This window comes from Parasteatoda tepidariorum, chromosome 10 (genome assembly GCF_982258835.1).
Source record: "Parasteatoda tepidariorum strain Cologne lab strain chromosome 10, Ptep-v5.0, whole genome shotgun sequence".
NCBI classification, from domain to species: domain Eukaryota; kingdom Metazoa; phylum Arthropoda; class Arachnida; order Araneae; family Theridiidae; genus Parasteatoda; species Parasteatoda tepidariorum.
This window is the reverse complement of record NC_141764.1, coordinates 61,744,539-61,763,272: the sequence shown is the minus strand read 5'-3', so window position 1 is coordinate 61,763,272 and position 18,734 is coordinate 61,744,539. Positions and strand designations below refer to the sequence as shown.

Below are 18,734 nucleotides of genomic sequence, written 5' to 3'. Positions count from 1 at the left end.
TATTTACGATATGGTTGTTTACTATCAATTTATATGTTTTGTCAGATTAAGTATCAAGGGAGATACTTCAATCTTGCGTGGGGGGTGTAGTGTGCGGACATCTTCACCAGAGGGCGCTTCGCACACTCACCTCCGAAAAAGTAATTAATTAAAGTGAGAGAGAAGCATTCTCGGGACTGACTTGCGAAGTCAGATAAGATCATGTCACTAATTTACCTTTTCTTTTTATATTATTTTTGTATATGTTAATAATAAATAGTGTTGTCTATATTAGTGATAGTTATTTATGAGAACCAACCACATAATATTCATGAAGGAATATTACAGTAATAATAATAATAAATAATAATAATGAAGGGTTTTGTTTGCATGATGAAGGTTTTGTGGAGTGCTCCTACAATGCAACCGGTTAAGATGTTGCATACACTGCTGCTTGCAGAGCCAGGTGATCGATCCAGGTGACTGACCAAACAACCAATGTGTATGTGCAGCTAAAGTGTACGTTCAATCTGCTGTGAAAATCCTCTCATTAATTGTGGAAGTTTGGAGAGAGGGAAGTTTGTAGTTTGGATTACATAAAAATACATTGTATATCAAAACCTAGTTATCATCTCAAAGGGAGAAGGAAAATTGGTTCACCTTATCAGTCATTAAATTATGATATGCAAATTTGAGCAATCACTTTTTGATGAATTTATTTTCTGACGATTTTATTGTAAATCAACATCATTTACTAATTGGTTTTTCAGACATTTATTTATGCTCTAATTTTTTAATATGATGTTATAGACTTACGAATTTCAAATTTCAGTTAACACTTTGTAATGCATTTATTCCCAATGATTCCATCATAAATCCACATGGTTTTATGATCGCCTTTTCAGACCACTCAACTTAATCTCTGTTCTCCAAATCCTGATATTTTGAACATGTTACTACTATTACAAAATTGAGTTCCAATCAAACTCGCGATTCTTTTTTCTAACTTTAATGTTTTTAATGTGATGTTATTCGAGACAAATTTTGTGTTTCAATTATTCAGATGGTTTTCATTGTTAAATCATGTTAGTTGCTCATGATTTTTTGGAGTTCTTTAAAGTATTTTACCTGAATGATTTTTTTTTTCTTAAATCAATCCCAATCCCAAAATATTTTAACATAACTAGAAAAAAATGTCTCTATAAAGGGTTAAGCCAGATTCCAGACCATATATAAGCTTACTAAACCTGCTAGTGGAAATCAGGTATTACGAAAGTATAGTAAGAAAATGAAAATTTTAATTACCTGCAAATAACCCATTTTTTCTTCATTCTTCAATAGTGAACCAAGAATAATAGGATAAGAAGGGTCAAAATTTCTAATAAATTCACAGGGCATTTCTTCAACTTCAAGTCTAAGATACAGGCCTGGTCTGAAACCTTCATATTGAACTCTAAGCTCATCATCAAGTCCTTCGAATTCAGTCTTATTTAACTAGAAAGACAATCAAAAATCAGGTTTAATATGCAAAAATGTGCAATTTCCTCAGTTAAGTTTAAAAAAATATTTAAATACTAAGGAATGGGAGCATTTAAGAGCTTATGATAGTTGTTTTCTTTCAGAATTACTACTGGTATATTATTACAAAGAAAGTGAAAAAAATTCATATTTCTTTCTACATTGCACATTACGATTCAAGTTAATTAAAACTTCATAAGTTAAAAATCTCAATGCATTGAAATTTTCTTTACTCCACTTTTTAGGAAAATAAAATGGTTGGAGAAAAAGCTTTTTTGTAATGAAGAAAAACATAGAAAACTATTAACTTATTGGGGTAAATTTCAAAATTACAAATGCACTATTATAAAGATAATGAAAACGAATTATACATTAACTATATTGCATATTATAATACTTGTAAAGATTTTTAAAAAAACTTCAAACTACAAACATCAAAATTTCCTGATCTTTTTTATTCCTCTTCGATCATGTTAAATATATGATATGAATGATAAATAATTGAAAATAAAAACAGAAATTTTGCTATTTTAACTGTTGATGAAAGGATAAAAATGTATCGTAACAATTTATCTCCATCACTAAGTGCTTCCAAAATATGTATAATACTTATGAACTTGGGACTTATTTTGGAAGTGCAAATTCAGGTAAGTGCAAATTTCTCATCCATCACTTCTGTGAGGATTTAGCATCCATCACTTGTCATCAAGGATGCAACTACAATACTAAGGGTTAAGAAAAGAAATGGTTTTGTGTTGAAGGAATTAAGCTGAGAGACAAGGCAAAATATACAATTATAAAAGCAAAAGGCAAACTTTTATTTTGATGCTGAAGAAAAATTTGGAGCGATAAAAAGTAACATTAGTAGAAAACTAAAAATGAAAAAAAATTAACAGTTATTTAAAAATCAATTCACAATATAATTTGAAAGTCATTTGAATAACTTATCTTCTTCGTTGAAATTAAAATCTTAATACATTTTTAAAACATTTTAAATTTTTTTAAAAAAAAAGTTCTTACTTCTCCTTGAGTATCAGCTTCTAGTTTAAGGTCATCGTGATAAGATCGTCCTTCAGAATCGTCAAACTGCTTATTAAACATTTCTTTGAGTTTCTTTTTCTTTTCCATTCTTTTCTCTTGGGCTGTCTTCTCTTTTTCAGCTTTCACTTCTTCAGTCTCATCTTTATCATCTTGCTCTTCATTCTCAGACGATTCATCTTTTTCTACAAGATAAGAAAAGTGGGACATAAGTACACTGATTGAGCTCAGATTGAATTTACAGTTAAATGGTAGGAGAGACAGGGTATCTGCTACATTTTAGATTTTCTAATCCACGACTATTCATGACTTCCCATGACTAATTCCAAGAACTTTTCATGACTTAATGAATTACTATTTTCTCCACAAAAACACAACAATAAATTTAAAAAAACATTATAATAACATTAATTGAGATGATAGTTATAACCAAAACTGTTATACTCTGTATCTTCATATTTAGATTTTAAATTTAAAAAACAGAGTAAAGAAAGAGTTGAAGCAATAAAGTAAGTGAAAAAAATACAAAAGCAAATAATTTTTTGTTCCTTTTTTTTCTGCAGAATTATATTCTAAAGATAATTTTCTTGTTCATAGGAAAGGAAAGAAATACTCCAGATTTTTCTGTTCTCATTTCGGAATGACTGGCTTGCTTCAGTTAGAATTTTAAATTGATGAAATAAAAAACAAAAATTCTGAAATCAGAGAAGTTTAAAAGATAATTCGCTCTAGAAATGATGTTTTATCTTTCATTTTTTTTAAAGAACACCATAATTTTTAAAGAACAGGATGAAACTGATGAACAGGGGAGAAACAGATTGCCCTGATTCTGGCCAAATTAGTTCTGCTTTCTAACAAACAGGCTCTGGATTGCATTGTACTTAGTAACAAGAAAGAGCAGCAATATTAGCATTTTGTTATTGTTGAATACATGGCACCTGCATAGATAACTTTATTCAACTGAGAATGGATATGGAATATTGAAAATTGTGTTTGCTGGGCTTATAAAAACTGCAGTGGAGCAAGGAAAGAAAACTTTCATTTCACACATTACATGTAAACTTTGTACATATTATCAAACTATCAAATAAATAAAAATCTCTGCTATTTTTTTCACTGAAATTCTAATATATATCTAAATTACACATAGAGTTTATATATGCATCCAGTTTTATCCCACTAGAGGAGTACAGTTTGTCTAAAGTAAAAACTCCCCAGGCCATTCGTCTGGACCTGTGGTGGTAACTATGGTAATGAGCTATAAGTATTTCAAGTAAGAGTATGTGGTCAATTGTCAAGGACAGGATTGGGCTCAGATCAGCGAGAGAAAGGGAATCTTTTTCTTCGGACAACTGTGTTAGCCTTAGAGTTAAGAGAAGCTCCTTGAAATGCGCTATTCTTGATTCCATAGCAACAGACGGTCTCTTTGCGACGGGGGAGTTTTTACTGAAGATAATCTATAGTTAAAAGCTACTAATTTTATATAACTGCACTAAAAATATGAATTTCCGATTAAATGATCAACACAAACTAAAATGTTACTAACAAACAAATATTAAAGCAATAGTTAGAAATAATTTTAGAAAAATGCAAGACATTCAGTCAAATTCTATGGAACTTTTAGCTTATTACAAATTCTAAAAAAATAAATACCCCTTTAAAGGATAAAATATATAAATGTTATTATGTCTAAAATGTATAGCCATTTTCTTACTTAGTAATTATAAAAAATTAATTTACAAAAAATCTATTTATTTTATACAGAAGTAAAAATCGAAAAGAAATATTACACGAATAGTTATTAATTTTAAAAAATATTAATAACTATTGTATATATTCCATTATTTAAATGTAGTACATGTATAATTTTCTCTATATTTTTAATTATACCACATATTTTTTTTTTCTTATTTTAAGAATTAAAACAAAGCAAAGCACCCTTTTAAAAAATATTAAACCATGCATTTTTATACATATTGAGCAAAAATGGTTGCTTGAAACAGATGTTATTAAGCTTTACAAAAATTTATGAAGTCTAGTTTTAAAAACGTAACTTAAAATTCTTATGCATAAAATTATGAATAAACCAATTTTGCTACATAGATTTGAGATATGGATATTAACTAAAAGTGATTCTGATCCTCTAAGAATATGGGAAAAGAAAATTTCGCAGAATATTTTCGGTGCAATTTATGAGGATATGCATTGGAAGATCAGAACAACTAAAGAGATTTATGATAAATATAAAGAACCTGGCATGGTAACAACTATTATAAGAATAAAAAGTATATGATGGTTTGGGTACGTCTCAAGAATGGACTCAGAAAGAAGGTCATAAGGTTATTAGACAGAAAACCAGAGGGACAAAAACCTAGAGTTAGTTGTAAAGTGCAAATTGAAGAGGACCTGAAAGTACTTAAAATTATCAACATGAAGAACAAGGCAACCAACAAAAGAGAATAAGTCAAAACTTTAAGGAAGGCCAGGCTATAGCTCTAGGATAATGATACATTTTTATGTCTTTCAGGAAATCAATTATACTTCCTAATGATTTAAAATTATTCTATAAGTTAAAATTTTTAAAAGAAAGTCAGACATTTCAAAATCTTAGAACATGACAGTTATTTTGCCAGTAATACTAAACTTAAAAAAAAATCCAATTATTACTTAGAATAACTAATAAATCAATGGAACTAATAAGAAATAAATGAATAAAACAAAAAGTCAGACATTCCAAAATCTTGAGTTATTTTAAAATATGAAAACATGAGTTATTCACCAATAATACTAAACTTAAAAAAAATACATTACTTAGAATAATTAATAAATCAATGGAACTAATAAAAAATAAACTCATAAAACTAATAAGAAGATCAATAAAACTACTAAGAAATAAATCAATAAAACTACTAAGAAATAAATCAATAAAACTAATAAGAAATTTAAAAAAAAAAAAACATACCAGTGTCTCCTTCAGGTTTACTTTTGCCTTTATGAACAGTTCCTGTTTCAAAATCTTCAAAGTCACCAAACAGATCATCTAAAAATAAAAAAAATGTACAGAGATAAATTATATTATAAAATTTTGGGACAAAATTAAAACAGTTTGCATAACTTTTTGTGAAATAAACATGAAATTTTTTTAACATGCTCACATTTTAAACATAAAACTAAGTTTAACCTTAAAACTTAAACTATAAATTATCAGAAAATATAATATCTATCTTGAAAATACATTTGTACCTTTGCATGCAACCATATTAATCTGGCCCTTTTCAAACTCTTCGATTCATGACTAAACAAACCAGTATGTCTTAAATCTTTAATGACACTTAAACAAATTATTTAGACAGTTTTTTTAACCCTATTCTGTAAAAACATAAAGAACAATTTCAACTTCTAGCAATATTTTTACATAACTGATAAACTGTTTTTTCAGACTGTAAATAAAATAACTTTTTATGGTAATTTGATAATGACAAAATGAAACATTTATTTGATATTCCACAGTTACAATATTTCAAAACGAAATAACAAACTTCAAGATATTTATCTATAATAAAAATTGTAATTGTTCATTAAAACATAAAAAAATACTGCTTAATATAAAAAATAATTGATTTTTATTAATTACCAATTGTGTTTTTTATTAATTACCATAAAAAAAGGATTTGTCTCTATATAGCAAAAATGTTAAGAAAAGGAAATTCATAAATTTAAAAAAATCGTTATCGTTCTGTAGTTTTTATAAAGCTATCTATAATTGCTAAAGCTTGATGGTACTATGATAATTCTTTTAAATAATAAAAGCATCCCTCCCAAAGTGCAGGTATATAAATAACAATAAATTACAATATAATATTAGGTAAGATAAAATATAGAGTTTAACTATAGAAAAGCTGAAAATTGCTATTATGCACCAAAAAAAGAAGTATTATGTGCATAATGTAGCAAATTCAAACTGTGTTTAAAGAGGAGTCAGAGACAAAAATATACTGGAAATGACACAAAATTAAAGAAGGAAAAATCACTAAGGGCCTTTGGGGTCATAAGGAATTGAAAGGTGATAAAATTCTTATAGTCAAGACTTACCATCTTCTTCTAAGAGCTTTTCAGCATCATCTTTATCTTCCCATTTTCCAGTAACAAAGCAATCTTTAATTGTTTCTAATATCTACATAATACAATAAAATAACATTGTATTATCTTAATAACATTAAACAAGCATGAAATAGCATAAAACAAAAATAATAGAAAGCATGTGTATTAAGTAAATTAAAAAGTTACTCTCAATCTATGTCAAACCATGGATTTAAAGTTTTATTTTATCAGTTATTACACATTTTGAAATGAGCATGTAAAAAAATATTATGTAATGTGGTTATTTCTCAACATCTCAAGGGGAAAAAACTTTAATGAAAATTAGAAATAAGGTAAGTGATAAAAAAAAGCGCAAAACATTATTATCTAGGTAGAATCACATATCAGGTTAAAACCTTAAAAACTGATAATAACAACAGTAAATATATAACTAACCTCTTGATCAGACCAATCCCTAGGTACATTAGATACAAATCTTGAACAGTCAACGTCATTATCACTCAAAACATTTTTCTTATCCTTTTCATGTTTTGCAATAAAAAACAAGTTTCCAATTTCACCATCAGATTCTGATTCACTATCTTGATTCCTTATAAAGTCTAAAAAGTTTTTAAGACAAATTAGCAGGTAGTAAGTAAAACAAAAACACATAAAAAACACATAAACACTTAAAAAACACAAAAACACATAAACCCTTAAAAAACACATAAACAATTCGCTGTTTGTTCTTTGAGTAAACTTAAATAAGCACGAGCCAACTACATGGCCAGCTTGGTGACCCTTACAACATTGCTATGTGATGTGATCTTTTCTAACTTGACACTTCCATAATAAAAAAATTTCAAAGAGAACTAAGCTGGATTTTAACTTAAATTTTTAATGCTGAACAAATCTCAAGAATCGTGAAGAAGTTGCTCTATTTTATGAAACATTGTTAGAATTTAAATCAAAGGTACATCTAAGAATGAACAACAAAAACTATGAAACTAAGAAGACAATGAATTTCTCAGAATGTCAGATTCTAAGAAAATTTTATTTTCTTCTATTTTGTTTTATATTTAAATAAAAGAGTATTTGAAACTTAACATACTTCAAATACATGCTAAATCAAACTGCAAAACAATTGGTTTGTTTTATAGTAGTTTAAATTTGAATCAGGCACTGATATAACCACCATTGTTTATATAAATACTTTCAAAAGGATTAATAAGTCTAAATAATAATGTTTAGTGTTGTGTCCAAATTTATCCAACCTATTTTAATTCAAAAATTTCTTACAGCAAAAAAATTTTTAAAATAATTGTATTTTTCAAGTGAAAAATATTTAAAGGAAAACTTGTTTTCAAGGTACGCTAAGAAAGTTTCTAATTAATCATTAACTGTTCTTCAAGAAAATTAAAACAAATATGATTAACATTAACAATAAAACAGGATTTGATACTAAACGAATCAAATAGCTTAAAAATATGAAATACTTTGCTTCACTATACCTCTCATAAAAAAAAAAAAAATAACTCATGCAATACTTTATTTAAGGTAAGCATTACAAATTCACGTGATTTAGATATTTTTTTCAGAGCATAAAGAAAATAGAAAACTGAGTAACTCTGTCTTTGTCAACTTCAGTTGGCAACCTGTGTTAGACGAAACTTTGCACGTTTAAAATTAAAAGAACACAATTTTTAAAAAATAAAAATATAAACTTTTTTCATGTTTTTGTACGATAGAATAAAATTAACATTTAACTTTAAGGAAGTGCTTTAATTAAAATTGTTAGAACTTTACTCAGCTCACTAGAATAAGAGAAAAAAAATAGTGTTTGAAAACCATATTTATTCATGATGTACATTTACATTCATAATTGAGAATAATTTTAACAGTTTCTTACATTTAATAATTTAAGGAAATTATTAAGATTAAATAATTTATATAAAATAAATTACATATGCTAAAATTTATTTTAAAAAAATAAATTTTAAAAAAAACGGTTTACGCGCATATTACACTGAAGGGATCATTAAACTGAAATGCCACTGGATATGGGATGGATAATTGTATAAATATTTTATAGTACAGTAACTCCCTGATGCTCTCTAGAGGGTATTGAGGAAAATGCACAGATAGCTAAACACTTTGTAAATAAAACATTAACATATAATAGAACATAAAAAGTAAAATTAACATTAAGGCATCAAAACTTTGAATTGCTTCCCAGACCAGAATATGGGACCAGAACTACCCCCTATATTTTGTGGATCAGATATCCGAATCTGTTGATGAAAAAAGGTATGTTTATACAGAGAAAGTATGTTTTTGTGTCTGATTTTGTAATTTAAATATCGTCTGCACTAATTAATTAGCATATTTGAGGTTACCCCCTCAAACCAGTAAGTCCTAGAACGTAAAGATCCGATCATTAGAACAAAAGATACTCAAGGAGGTTTTTTTTTTTTTTTTGGCACACTATACATAACCAGCAAAGCCAAATATTAGGGTTACCGCTGAGTTAGATAAGAATTTCTCAGTGTTCTTTGTCATAAACACTAACATTGGTACCTTAGCAGACCAGACTGAAAAATGTTAAAAGCACATCGTACAACATCAGGATCCTGCTTCAAAAATGAACGGCTCTAGCCGATATTCGGCAAGCCTCCCTTGCTGAATGCTTCTGCGAACTTGAATTTATGCTTTGTCTTTTTTTGCTGCAGTTATAATAGCTAGAGGCCTTGTTAATAATCTAATTCAGTAGGACTTCAGTTAATTGCTTAAAAATTTAAAAAACAGAATGTCAATTGGAAAAAAAATTTTAATTATTCACAATTTATTCAGATTTTTTTAAAAATTGTAAATTTTGAGACATCTTTTGTTATGTGAATTAAAATTTCAGAGACAAATGACCAACTTACTGTGCCCATAAACAAGTTTTTGTAAGCTAACAGTTTCCTTTTGACGTTGATAAAAATCATCAGCTGCTTTCTTCAATAAATTTTCTTTCCATTTTGCTTGACCTATAAATGCATCATTATAAAAGTAATGTCATAATTCCCTTTCCAGCAGTTTTAAATATAAACATTACAATAATACATATTTTGATAACAATAAAAAAAAACTGTGGAAGTATATGCAGCTTTAATTATTTTAAACCAGATTTTAGTTCAAAACTTATTTTTACATGAAATCACAAATGAATCAAAGAAGCATTCATTATACTCAAAATATTCACGACAGATATTCATTTCTTAAAAATGCAGATAAACAATCATATTTCATTGCAATTCTCCAAAGAAACGAATAAGTCTAAAAAAAACTTTTTTTCAAGTTTCTAAATTTAGTTTTAGTTAAATGAATAAAGTATTTGGTTAATTTAACATTACTGTCACTATCAGACTGAGAAAAAAAGTTACAATTTTTTTTGCATGAAAAAAAATATAGAATTAGCTCCAATATTAAGTTTAAAAATTCTTATAAAACAGTTATCAATATATATAAATGAAAAAAGCGTATTAGAATGTAAAGCTTAAACTTAAACAGAACATATTGTCTTTTTAATTAATTACTTTTTAATTTCTTACAGACAAGGGTTAATAATACTATGTTGATAATTTAAGCTTTATAAAAAAAAATAACCATTACATTTATTTTGTTCTTCAAACATTTTATTGCAGTAACACTTAATTTAATTTCTTCAGAATAGAAAAATAAGCAAAACTTTATGCAGAAAAATGGTAGAAAAACCTAATTTGTTCTTTTTTTTAAATTATAAATTTTAAATAAAACAGTTAATTTTTTAAAAAAAAGACTAAAAAACCCTCACCAAGCTCATCCTCATTCTCATCTTTATCATTTAAATCAAGTTTTCGACGCTTCTTTAAACGCTTGTTATCATTTTCTTCTCCTGAATCTCCTTCATCGCTATCAGATGATTCAGCACTCTCTTCATCATTATCATCAGCAAATCTAACCTTCTATAGCGAAAAAGAAAAGAAAAAATAAACTGAAGCTTTTGTTTTGTGATTACAATGTTCTAATTATGAAAAATTATAACAATACGTAATAATGAAAAGATAATAGAAACAAACTATAAAAAACCTTTTTCTTCTTCTTTAAAGTTACATCAATACCTTCATCATCACTACAATTATCACTTTCACCGTCACTATCGTCTTCATTGTCTTCATCATCACTATCAGTTTCAAATCCAAGGCCAGTTGGTTGTTCATCTTCATCATCATCACTACTTAAATTCAAAACAATAATAGTTTGTAATAATTAAAATAATGTTAGTTTTAATAATAAATATCTTTTTCTACTAATAAGAGTGGTATATGCATATTTTTAGAGAAAATTTAGGTAGGTCCTCACTTATGAAAAAAATCAAGATTAAATATCCTATTATTCTGTTCGTATTGAAAACATGAAATAATGCTCCACTAAGTAGCACAGTTTAACAATTAATCAAATTTTATTCAATAAAACAATTTATTTCTCAATTAAATAATGAAAACTTTTGGATCTCAAGTTATGGGGATTAGAAGTTCAGAAAGTAAAAATGTTTCGACACAATAGCTCAAGGAATTCATTAAAATATATATAACTTTGACAATCTGTTACTTATGACCATTGATGAAATTCTGTTTATCTTTGCTATCCTACATTGAATGTCTATTTAAAAAAATATGGGGGGTTTTTTTTAGATAATATGCAAATAATTGAATTTTACGTTTTGTTATTTATATTGTTTTTAAACTTTCAAAACATATTGATAAAATTATAATGCAAAACTATAAATATTAACTCTGAAACTTAATCTAACAATAGCTTGGTATAGATTTAAAATTATTCTAGTTCCAGTCATTCATATTATCAATGGAATAATTTTAAGTAGTGAGAAATTATCAAAAAAAAATAAAAGTAACAGGAAAAGTTTTACAAATGTAAATGACATTGTTAATGCAATAAATTAATAAATAAAAGCTTGTTTTCGAGTTTTTTCTATCCTTTAGAAGCATCTGGATTTTCAATGAATTGAACCAGAATTAATCTCAATTACTCTCGATGATTGAAGCACATAAAACTATGAGCAACATTTTAAAAACAGGATTTTAAGTTGAAATCATGTAAATCGTGCCTGAAATAAAAAATGCAAAAAAAAGCCTTCTTAAAAATAAAAAGATATATATTAAAAAAGAAAAAAATCTCTACCTTGATAAATCATCATCATTTAAAGACTTTCCACCAGAAAATAATTGGAATTGAGATTTATTTTTACTTTGACTGGCTGAAGAATCTTCCTGATCATCATCCTCACTGCTAAATAGAAATAATGTAAGTTTTTAGAAATATATCTAACTGTGTTTGATAATTAACATAAAACTAGTTAATTTATAAAATAATTTAAAACCTTTTTGGAACATTTTCAAAATTATTTTTGAGTGTTTAACAATCAGGTATTGAACATATTAAAAAGAAAGCTATGTTTCAAAATAAAAATGATATTCCAATCCTGGTCAATTTATACAATTTTGTTTACTAAATAAAATTAAAACAAAATAACCATTATTTAAAGTCCATATCTTCTAGTTTGCATTTTGACTTTTTTTATTAATTAGTTCTTAGTGTAATATATTAATCAAACATATGAACCACTCTCTCTTACTCTATTATGACAAATATATTTTTATGTTTCTATATTTGTCAAATATATGTTCATTTCTTCAAATATATTTTTTTATATAATATAAATATCTTTCTCTATTATAACAAATATATTTTTAATTTCTGAAAAAAATTAAAAATGCAAAACTGTTAAAATATAAATTTTTTTAGAAGTTGAAAAAAATATATAATTTATTTTGGAAGTAAACAAAATTCAAGAAGCAATGTAAAAGATATTATAGAAGTAAATAAAATCCTAAGAGCAATATAAAGAATATTATAAAAATTATATCTTTATTCAAGACAATGAAAAATTTGGTATTTTGTTGCCAAACCATTAATGTGGTAGACATGGGATACACTATTAAAACAGTATTTTGTTTTCAATGTCTCATAATAATTGCTGAAACAACTTTTAAAAAATAATTCTTAACATTTCTTTACATGTACATAAAAATTTAAATGTTTGGAAAGCTACTATTATGACAGCAACATCAAATCTAACAACACATTTTGAAAAATAATGATCGAAACCTTGGAAATAAGAGTTTTTTTGTATCTGCAGGAAAAAATTTATTTTATCTTCAGTGTCAAAACTATTATATTGGTAATTGAACTATTATATTGGTTATATTGGTAACTTTTTTGGTATGGTGCAATTCTAAAAATATTCGTTTTATTTCATATACAAGTACTTCACACATTATTTCAGACTTATTTTAAAATTGATTTTGAAGATTAAAATTTAAAAAAATTTTTAAGCCAAAATGAATACGTAAAAAATGGAATTGTTACCTTAACTAACTACAGTTGCTTTAATTTATTTTAATTGTACATTTATTTCTTACTTTATTTTTTTTAATCAGATAAAAGAATGAAACTTTAAAAAATTAAATCATTCAGTAAGTTAAAGATATTGCTTACTTTATTCTATTTCAACCAAAATAAGTAGAGTTTGTTTAAATTGTGAAAAAAAATCTATTAAAAATTCAATAAACAAATAATAGCTAGTAAACAAAGAAAAATACACCAACATATACCTGGACATGTCTTTATCACCAAGTGGCTTAGCCCCAGCAAATAACTGAAACTGTGCTGCCTTCATTTTTTCATCTATAGGATGTTGAACAGCAACCATAGTGTTAACTAATTTATCAGCTGGTTTTTCTTCCTACAAATTAGAATTTCTTATTAGAACACTAACTCATTAAAATATTTAAACTAACACTATTTACAACTCTTTACATTTTCTCATACATGTATAAAATCATCATTAAATTATTACCAATATTTTTAAAATCTGTATTAAGCCTGTAAAATGACAATCTATGTTATCGGCAAAATGACATGAAAAAAAAAAGGCTTTGACAAATATTTTCTCATTTGCAGTAAACAGGTAATTATTTTACCATTATAAATTATTAAAAGGAGTTATCTTTTAATATTAAATTAAAAATTATTTTTCTATCATCTTTTAATGCCAAAAATATTAAAAAATTGCGACACATTTAGCACACAATCAACAAATTAAAAATATCTTTTAACATCATGGTAAAATAAATTTACATTGAATATCGAATTAAAGTATTTGCTTAAAAATACAAACAAAAAGTAAATGCTAGTAATTAAATGCAAGATATCAAAAAAGAAAAATTTTAAAACAATACCTGCCAACCCCAATTTTTCAAAATGCAGAGGATTCACTATGAAATTGTACACTTTCAATTTCTATTCCTTATTCAAAGAATCAACAGTAAAGCTATCAGAATGTAATGTTATAACAAATTCAGCTTAAATAAATCCAAAATAGAAGAAAAATATCATTCTTTTTTTCCGTACAATGAGATTTTCTACGTTCTGCATTAATGTGCATCAGGCTGAAGCACAGCAAAAATTAAAGATGTCATTGTCTGAGCTAGGGATGAGAGCACATTCTTACACATGTATTCGTACACATAATTAGTTCTAAGGTACGAAACTTTCATGAAAATTTTCAAAATACAGAAAGTTATAAACTCAGCAGTGCAGAAAACTGGGGATAAAAAAGTTGACAGTTATGAAAAAAGGTAGAAATAAAAACACTCACTTCCTGCTTTTTTTGCTGTTGATTATCCTTCAATTCGATATAAACTGCATCTTTATCATAAACAATACCTCCCACTCCACTCATGGGCGCATAAATGAGCCTTTCTTTTTCGTTCAGTGAACGTTTTTTGTTTTTCTCAGGCAAAGGGCAAGGATCAGGCAAAAAGTGAATATTTCGAATCAAATAATCACCACAACCTGAAAATCAATTTAGAAATAATTAAATATTAGTTTTGAATACTGTTTTTATAATAAAAATCACTTAATTTATCATATAATAACAATATAAAACTGTTTTAAACTTTAAAAAGAAAAAAAAAACACTTAGAAATTTTAATGTGAAGTTGAACAAATTTTTCCCTCCAATTGAAAACATCACTAAACTTTTTTTTATTTATTTATAAAAAAACATATTAAAAAAAGAAACATTTTTATTTCCATGCTTAAAACTTTGTTTAAAATATTCAATTTAAAACTATCTTTGTATTGACTAGAATGCTTTATAACATAAAATCTAATCAAATCTGTAAATTTATTGTTATTTTTTAGAGGTAAAAGATTTCTCCCTCAAAACAAAATAATTGTATTAGCTCTTTGCAAACTATTACTAATAAAGAAAACTTATTCAAGTCACTTGGAAAGTTTCTATGGGGAAGTTTCCATTCCTTTCTTAAAAATAAAACTTACATGATATAAGAATAAAAAGGAAAAAATAAAAACCAATCACTTATTTAAAAAACTATTTGATTGAAAGACAAATAAGATAGAGAGTTTTAAATATAAAGAGCTCAAGTTCAACTATTACCTGGAATATGATAATTGGAATTAGGCTTTAATGCTCCACCACGAGCATAACCATAGAGGCACACAGCTCTATTACAATTAGGATCCTTTGCTAAATTCTCAGGATTAGTTATATCCTCCATTCTATATATAAATAAATAATCCATTATATACCATTAGTGTGTAAAACAGTATAAAATTTAAGGAATTAACAAAATAAACAACACAACAGTTATTTATTATGAGAAGTAGGCTTTTGATCAATTTGTTAAAACATTAATCCATTAACAACTTGTCAAAATCACTGGCCCATAAAACTAGCTCCATTAAAAAGTACTGAAATGACCTAAGTATTGGTAACTTCCTTTTCCCTCCAATATTTCCTGACATTAGTTGATAGTTACACTTCTGTTTGAAAATACTTGTATCTCCTTTGATAATAACAGTTTATGTGGCATATTAAACAGAAGCCTTAAGATTTAAAAAAATGCCTCTAAATACAACTAGTTGACTGTAATTAAAAAGACAAAATATTAAAACAGCTAGTGTAACTTTATACAAGGCATCACATAAAGAAAATATTAAATGAAGAACAAATTTTAAGATGGCGAATCATTTAAAATACAATCAATTACAATATATTGAAACTAAAAAAGTCATTAATGAGAAACATCTGTTAAGAGATGTGGATAGTTCAGCATTCAATGCAAGACAATTCAAGCATTTATTACAGTTATATTCAAGACAGAAAAACTATACTCTGCTTATTAGTTATTCTGGCAATTTAATAATTTACTAATAGTATAATTTACAACTTAAAATCTGTAAAATATTTACACTGAGTTGAAAGTAAATTTGTTATATCACATTCTGTTAGAAAAAATCTCACGCAAGCAGGAGTGTAGAAGCAACATACACCAATTTCAAAAAAAGGTTGATAAATCTTTTTTCTAAAATGCGTATTAAACTATAAACTTGTCCAGAGTTCATCAAGTTATAGAAATTCAGATATTAAAAGCTGTAAAGATTTCTGGTTTTATAAGCCAGAAATATCAAACTTTTTTGTAGGACTACATACATGCATTGATAAATTGCATACGCCTTTTCGCTGATTAATAAGAATTTCATAAAGACTTACCGATCTACAAACACATATGGATGTGTTTTCTTCCATGTAGATGGCTCAAACTTCATTACAGAAATGAAACGACCCAAGTTATGAACTTCATTTTTTAAATATTCTCCATACATTTGGCCTGATAGGTAGAACATCTTCTCACCCTATAAAGATTTTTTTAATCAACAAAGATATTTAAAAAGGAATGTAGGATAAGAAATTACAACCAACGATCTGATTAAGAGAAGTTTAGGTCAGTTAGTGGATCCTTTATTAAAGTTATTTAATCCTGTCTTGTCTTTCACAAATTATTTCATTTAAAAAATTTATCTTTCCAAATACAGTTTGGGGAGTATATCAAAGGACTGGCCCTCCAAGTTGGGCAAAGGGTTAATACCTCTATCCTGTAAAAATTTCTTGTTATGAAATCTCTTGAAGAAAAAATAAAATTAAGAATGTGTTAAATACCATATATTTTAATTACAAAACAAACCACTTATCACAGCACTCTACAGAAAGAGTCAATACTGCCTTTTACACAAGAAATCTATGATACATGAATTTATTCAACTCTTTGTAGAGAAATTTACAAACATTATAAATGTATACTCCAATTTACACATGAGGATGAAATATTTACTTCAAAATCTCTATAATGAAAGGTACTCATAATTTCACATCTTTTTTACCATAGAGTTAGCCAAGACTACCGAGGATAAGAATAGTTGATCCTGGCACACCTTTTTTTTTTATTTTTTTTTTTTTATTCATAGAGATTTTAAGAGTATGTATATTAAGAGCATGTATATTGAGCAGTAAAAATAGATATATAAATAGATAAAGAAATAGGCTTGAATTATTTCCAGGAGACTTTTGTTATTCAGAGTTTTATTTTCAATGAAAAAATGCTTCTTGGAAAGGTGCAAAATGTTTAACATCTATTTTGGAGTAATTTTCTTTGGGAGAATTTAAAATAATATTATGTCGATGGAATAGCAAATGGGAATTTATATAGCAATCATAATAATGTAAGGTTTGCAGTAGTGGGTGTTGTACTAAGCATTAATAGTATTATAAATTTTAAAAACGGATCCCTCATTAAGTTCTTCTATTTAAAATTAAAGCTGATGATGTTATATATTGGCGTTTTACTTGGAGTAAGGGAAGAGATGGTTTACTTAATTTAAAGATAAAAGTCGTTTCCAAATCACAAGGCTGAAAGAACAGATTTAATGCTACTTTTTTTAAATTCAGAAAATTATGAGTAGACAAATCACAAAAAGTTTGTCAAGCCTCTGCATATAATCACGCTGAATCTAATAAATATAAACATAAGGATAATAAGCAAGAGTAAATTGATGATTACAAGGAGTAATTTAAAACACATTAAAAATAAACATGGATATAGAAATAATTGTAACAATAAATATAATTTTACATAAATTTAAAATATTCTCATCTGAAAATTTAATTGTCTCAACTAGAGTTTACACATTAAGTTTATGGGAATATTCACTAAGCTCCCAAAGCACAGCATAATAAGACATGTGGAGGAACAGACTTAAAACGATTATTTCGAGATTATGGAAAATTAAGGAGTTTTGAATGGAGTTATTTTATTCTAAATAAAATCAATTGGTTATTTACTTTTATCAAAATAGTTGACACCAAATGAATGGAAAAAAAATACATAAAACTTGAGGTTTGCTATTTATCTACAAAAATATTAATGCTTTCAGAAGAATATAAAAGTACATAAAGATAGATTTACACAAAAAAAATTGACTATATACATTTATCAGCTTTTTTGAAGAAATTGCTGTAAGTTTTTAAATACATTTTAAAGTAGTTTCAGAATTGTGTGAGCAATACCAGTTGACTATCAAAATCAACCATTAGAAAGTTCAGATATCAACAAATATTGTATTAAATACTTATATACTTCCAAAAGTTATAAACTAATTATAAGCACAAAAACTAAATGAATAAAAGAATTATATTTACTAATCAAAATATCTCTAAAACATACCCTTGGAATCTCGGTGCGATATCTCTTTTTTAGCATAGTTTTGGTCCTTTGTAACGTTTTTTTCTGCTTGAAGAGGTCCAAATGTGTCAATACACCCATTAAGCGAGGCATTCCATGAATTTGACAAATATTCAAGAACTCAAAAGTCTCCATTTCAAAGCCAGATTTAGCATCTATTAATAGTAACACCTAAAAACAAAATCCACATATATGACTTTTGGTAAAGTATACAACAAGTATGCACAATCATTTTTGTATAATGTTCCACAAAAATTAACAAAAAATAACCATTTTGAAGGTCAGTATTAACTAAAAGATGTAAATGTAGAAATATGGGTACTTAAATTTTATTTTAAATCAATATGAATTGCTCATACACAGGGAACCTTCTTTACTCAAATGAATAAGAATAAATAAAAACATTTAAAA

General features: G+C 26.4%; 1 protein-coding gene across 5 annotated transcripts in view; it reads right to left on the bottom strand.

Annotated features, from left to right (window-relative positions):
• LOC107456994 (ribosome biogenesis protein BMS1 homolog) overlaps nucleotides 1–18,734 on the bottom strand; it is a 44,317-nt gene that overhangs the window by 17,690 nt on the left and 7,893 nt on the right. For 2 of the 5 annotated variants that reach the window (XM_043047854.3, XM_087153978.1), the window contains exons 5-18: nucleotides 18,306–18,494; nucleotides 16,298–16,440; nucleotides 15,182–15,303; nucleotides 14,378–14,574; nucleotides 13,332–13,462; nucleotides 11,839–11,946; nucleotides 10,726–10,870; nucleotides 10,451–10,601; nucleotides 9,543–9,644; nucleotides 7,072–7,235; nucleotides 6,628–6,709; nucleotides 5,498–5,575; nucleotides 2,518–2,720; nucleotides 1,285–1,473 (exon numbers count right to left, since the gene is read on the bottom strand). In XM_043047854.3, coding sequence (XP_042903788.2) covers nucleotides 1,285–1,473; nucleotides 2,518–2,720; nucleotides 5,498–5,575; nucleotides 6,628–6,709; nucleotides 7,072–7,235; nucleotides 9,543–9,644; nucleotides 10,451–10,601; nucleotides 10,726–10,870; nucleotides 11,839–11,946; nucleotides 13,332–13,462; nucleotides 14,378–14,574; nucleotides 15,182–15,303; nucleotides 16,298–16,440; nucleotides 18,306–18,494 — 2,004 coding nt within the window. Of the gene's footprint in view, nucleotides 1–1,284; nucleotides 1,474–2,517; nucleotides 2,721–5,497; nucleotides 5,576–6,627; nucleotides 6,710–7,071; nucleotides 7,236–9,542; nucleotides 9,645–10,450; nucleotides 10,602–10,725; nucleotides 10,874–11,838; nucleotides 11,947–13,331; nucleotides 13,463–14,377; nucleotides 14,575–15,181; nucleotides 15,304–16,297; nucleotides 16,441–18,305; nucleotides 18,495–18,734 lie in introns of all 5 variants that reach the window. The other 3 variants (XM_043047853.3, XM_043047855.3, XM_043047856.3) reach the window with 3 other exon arrangements.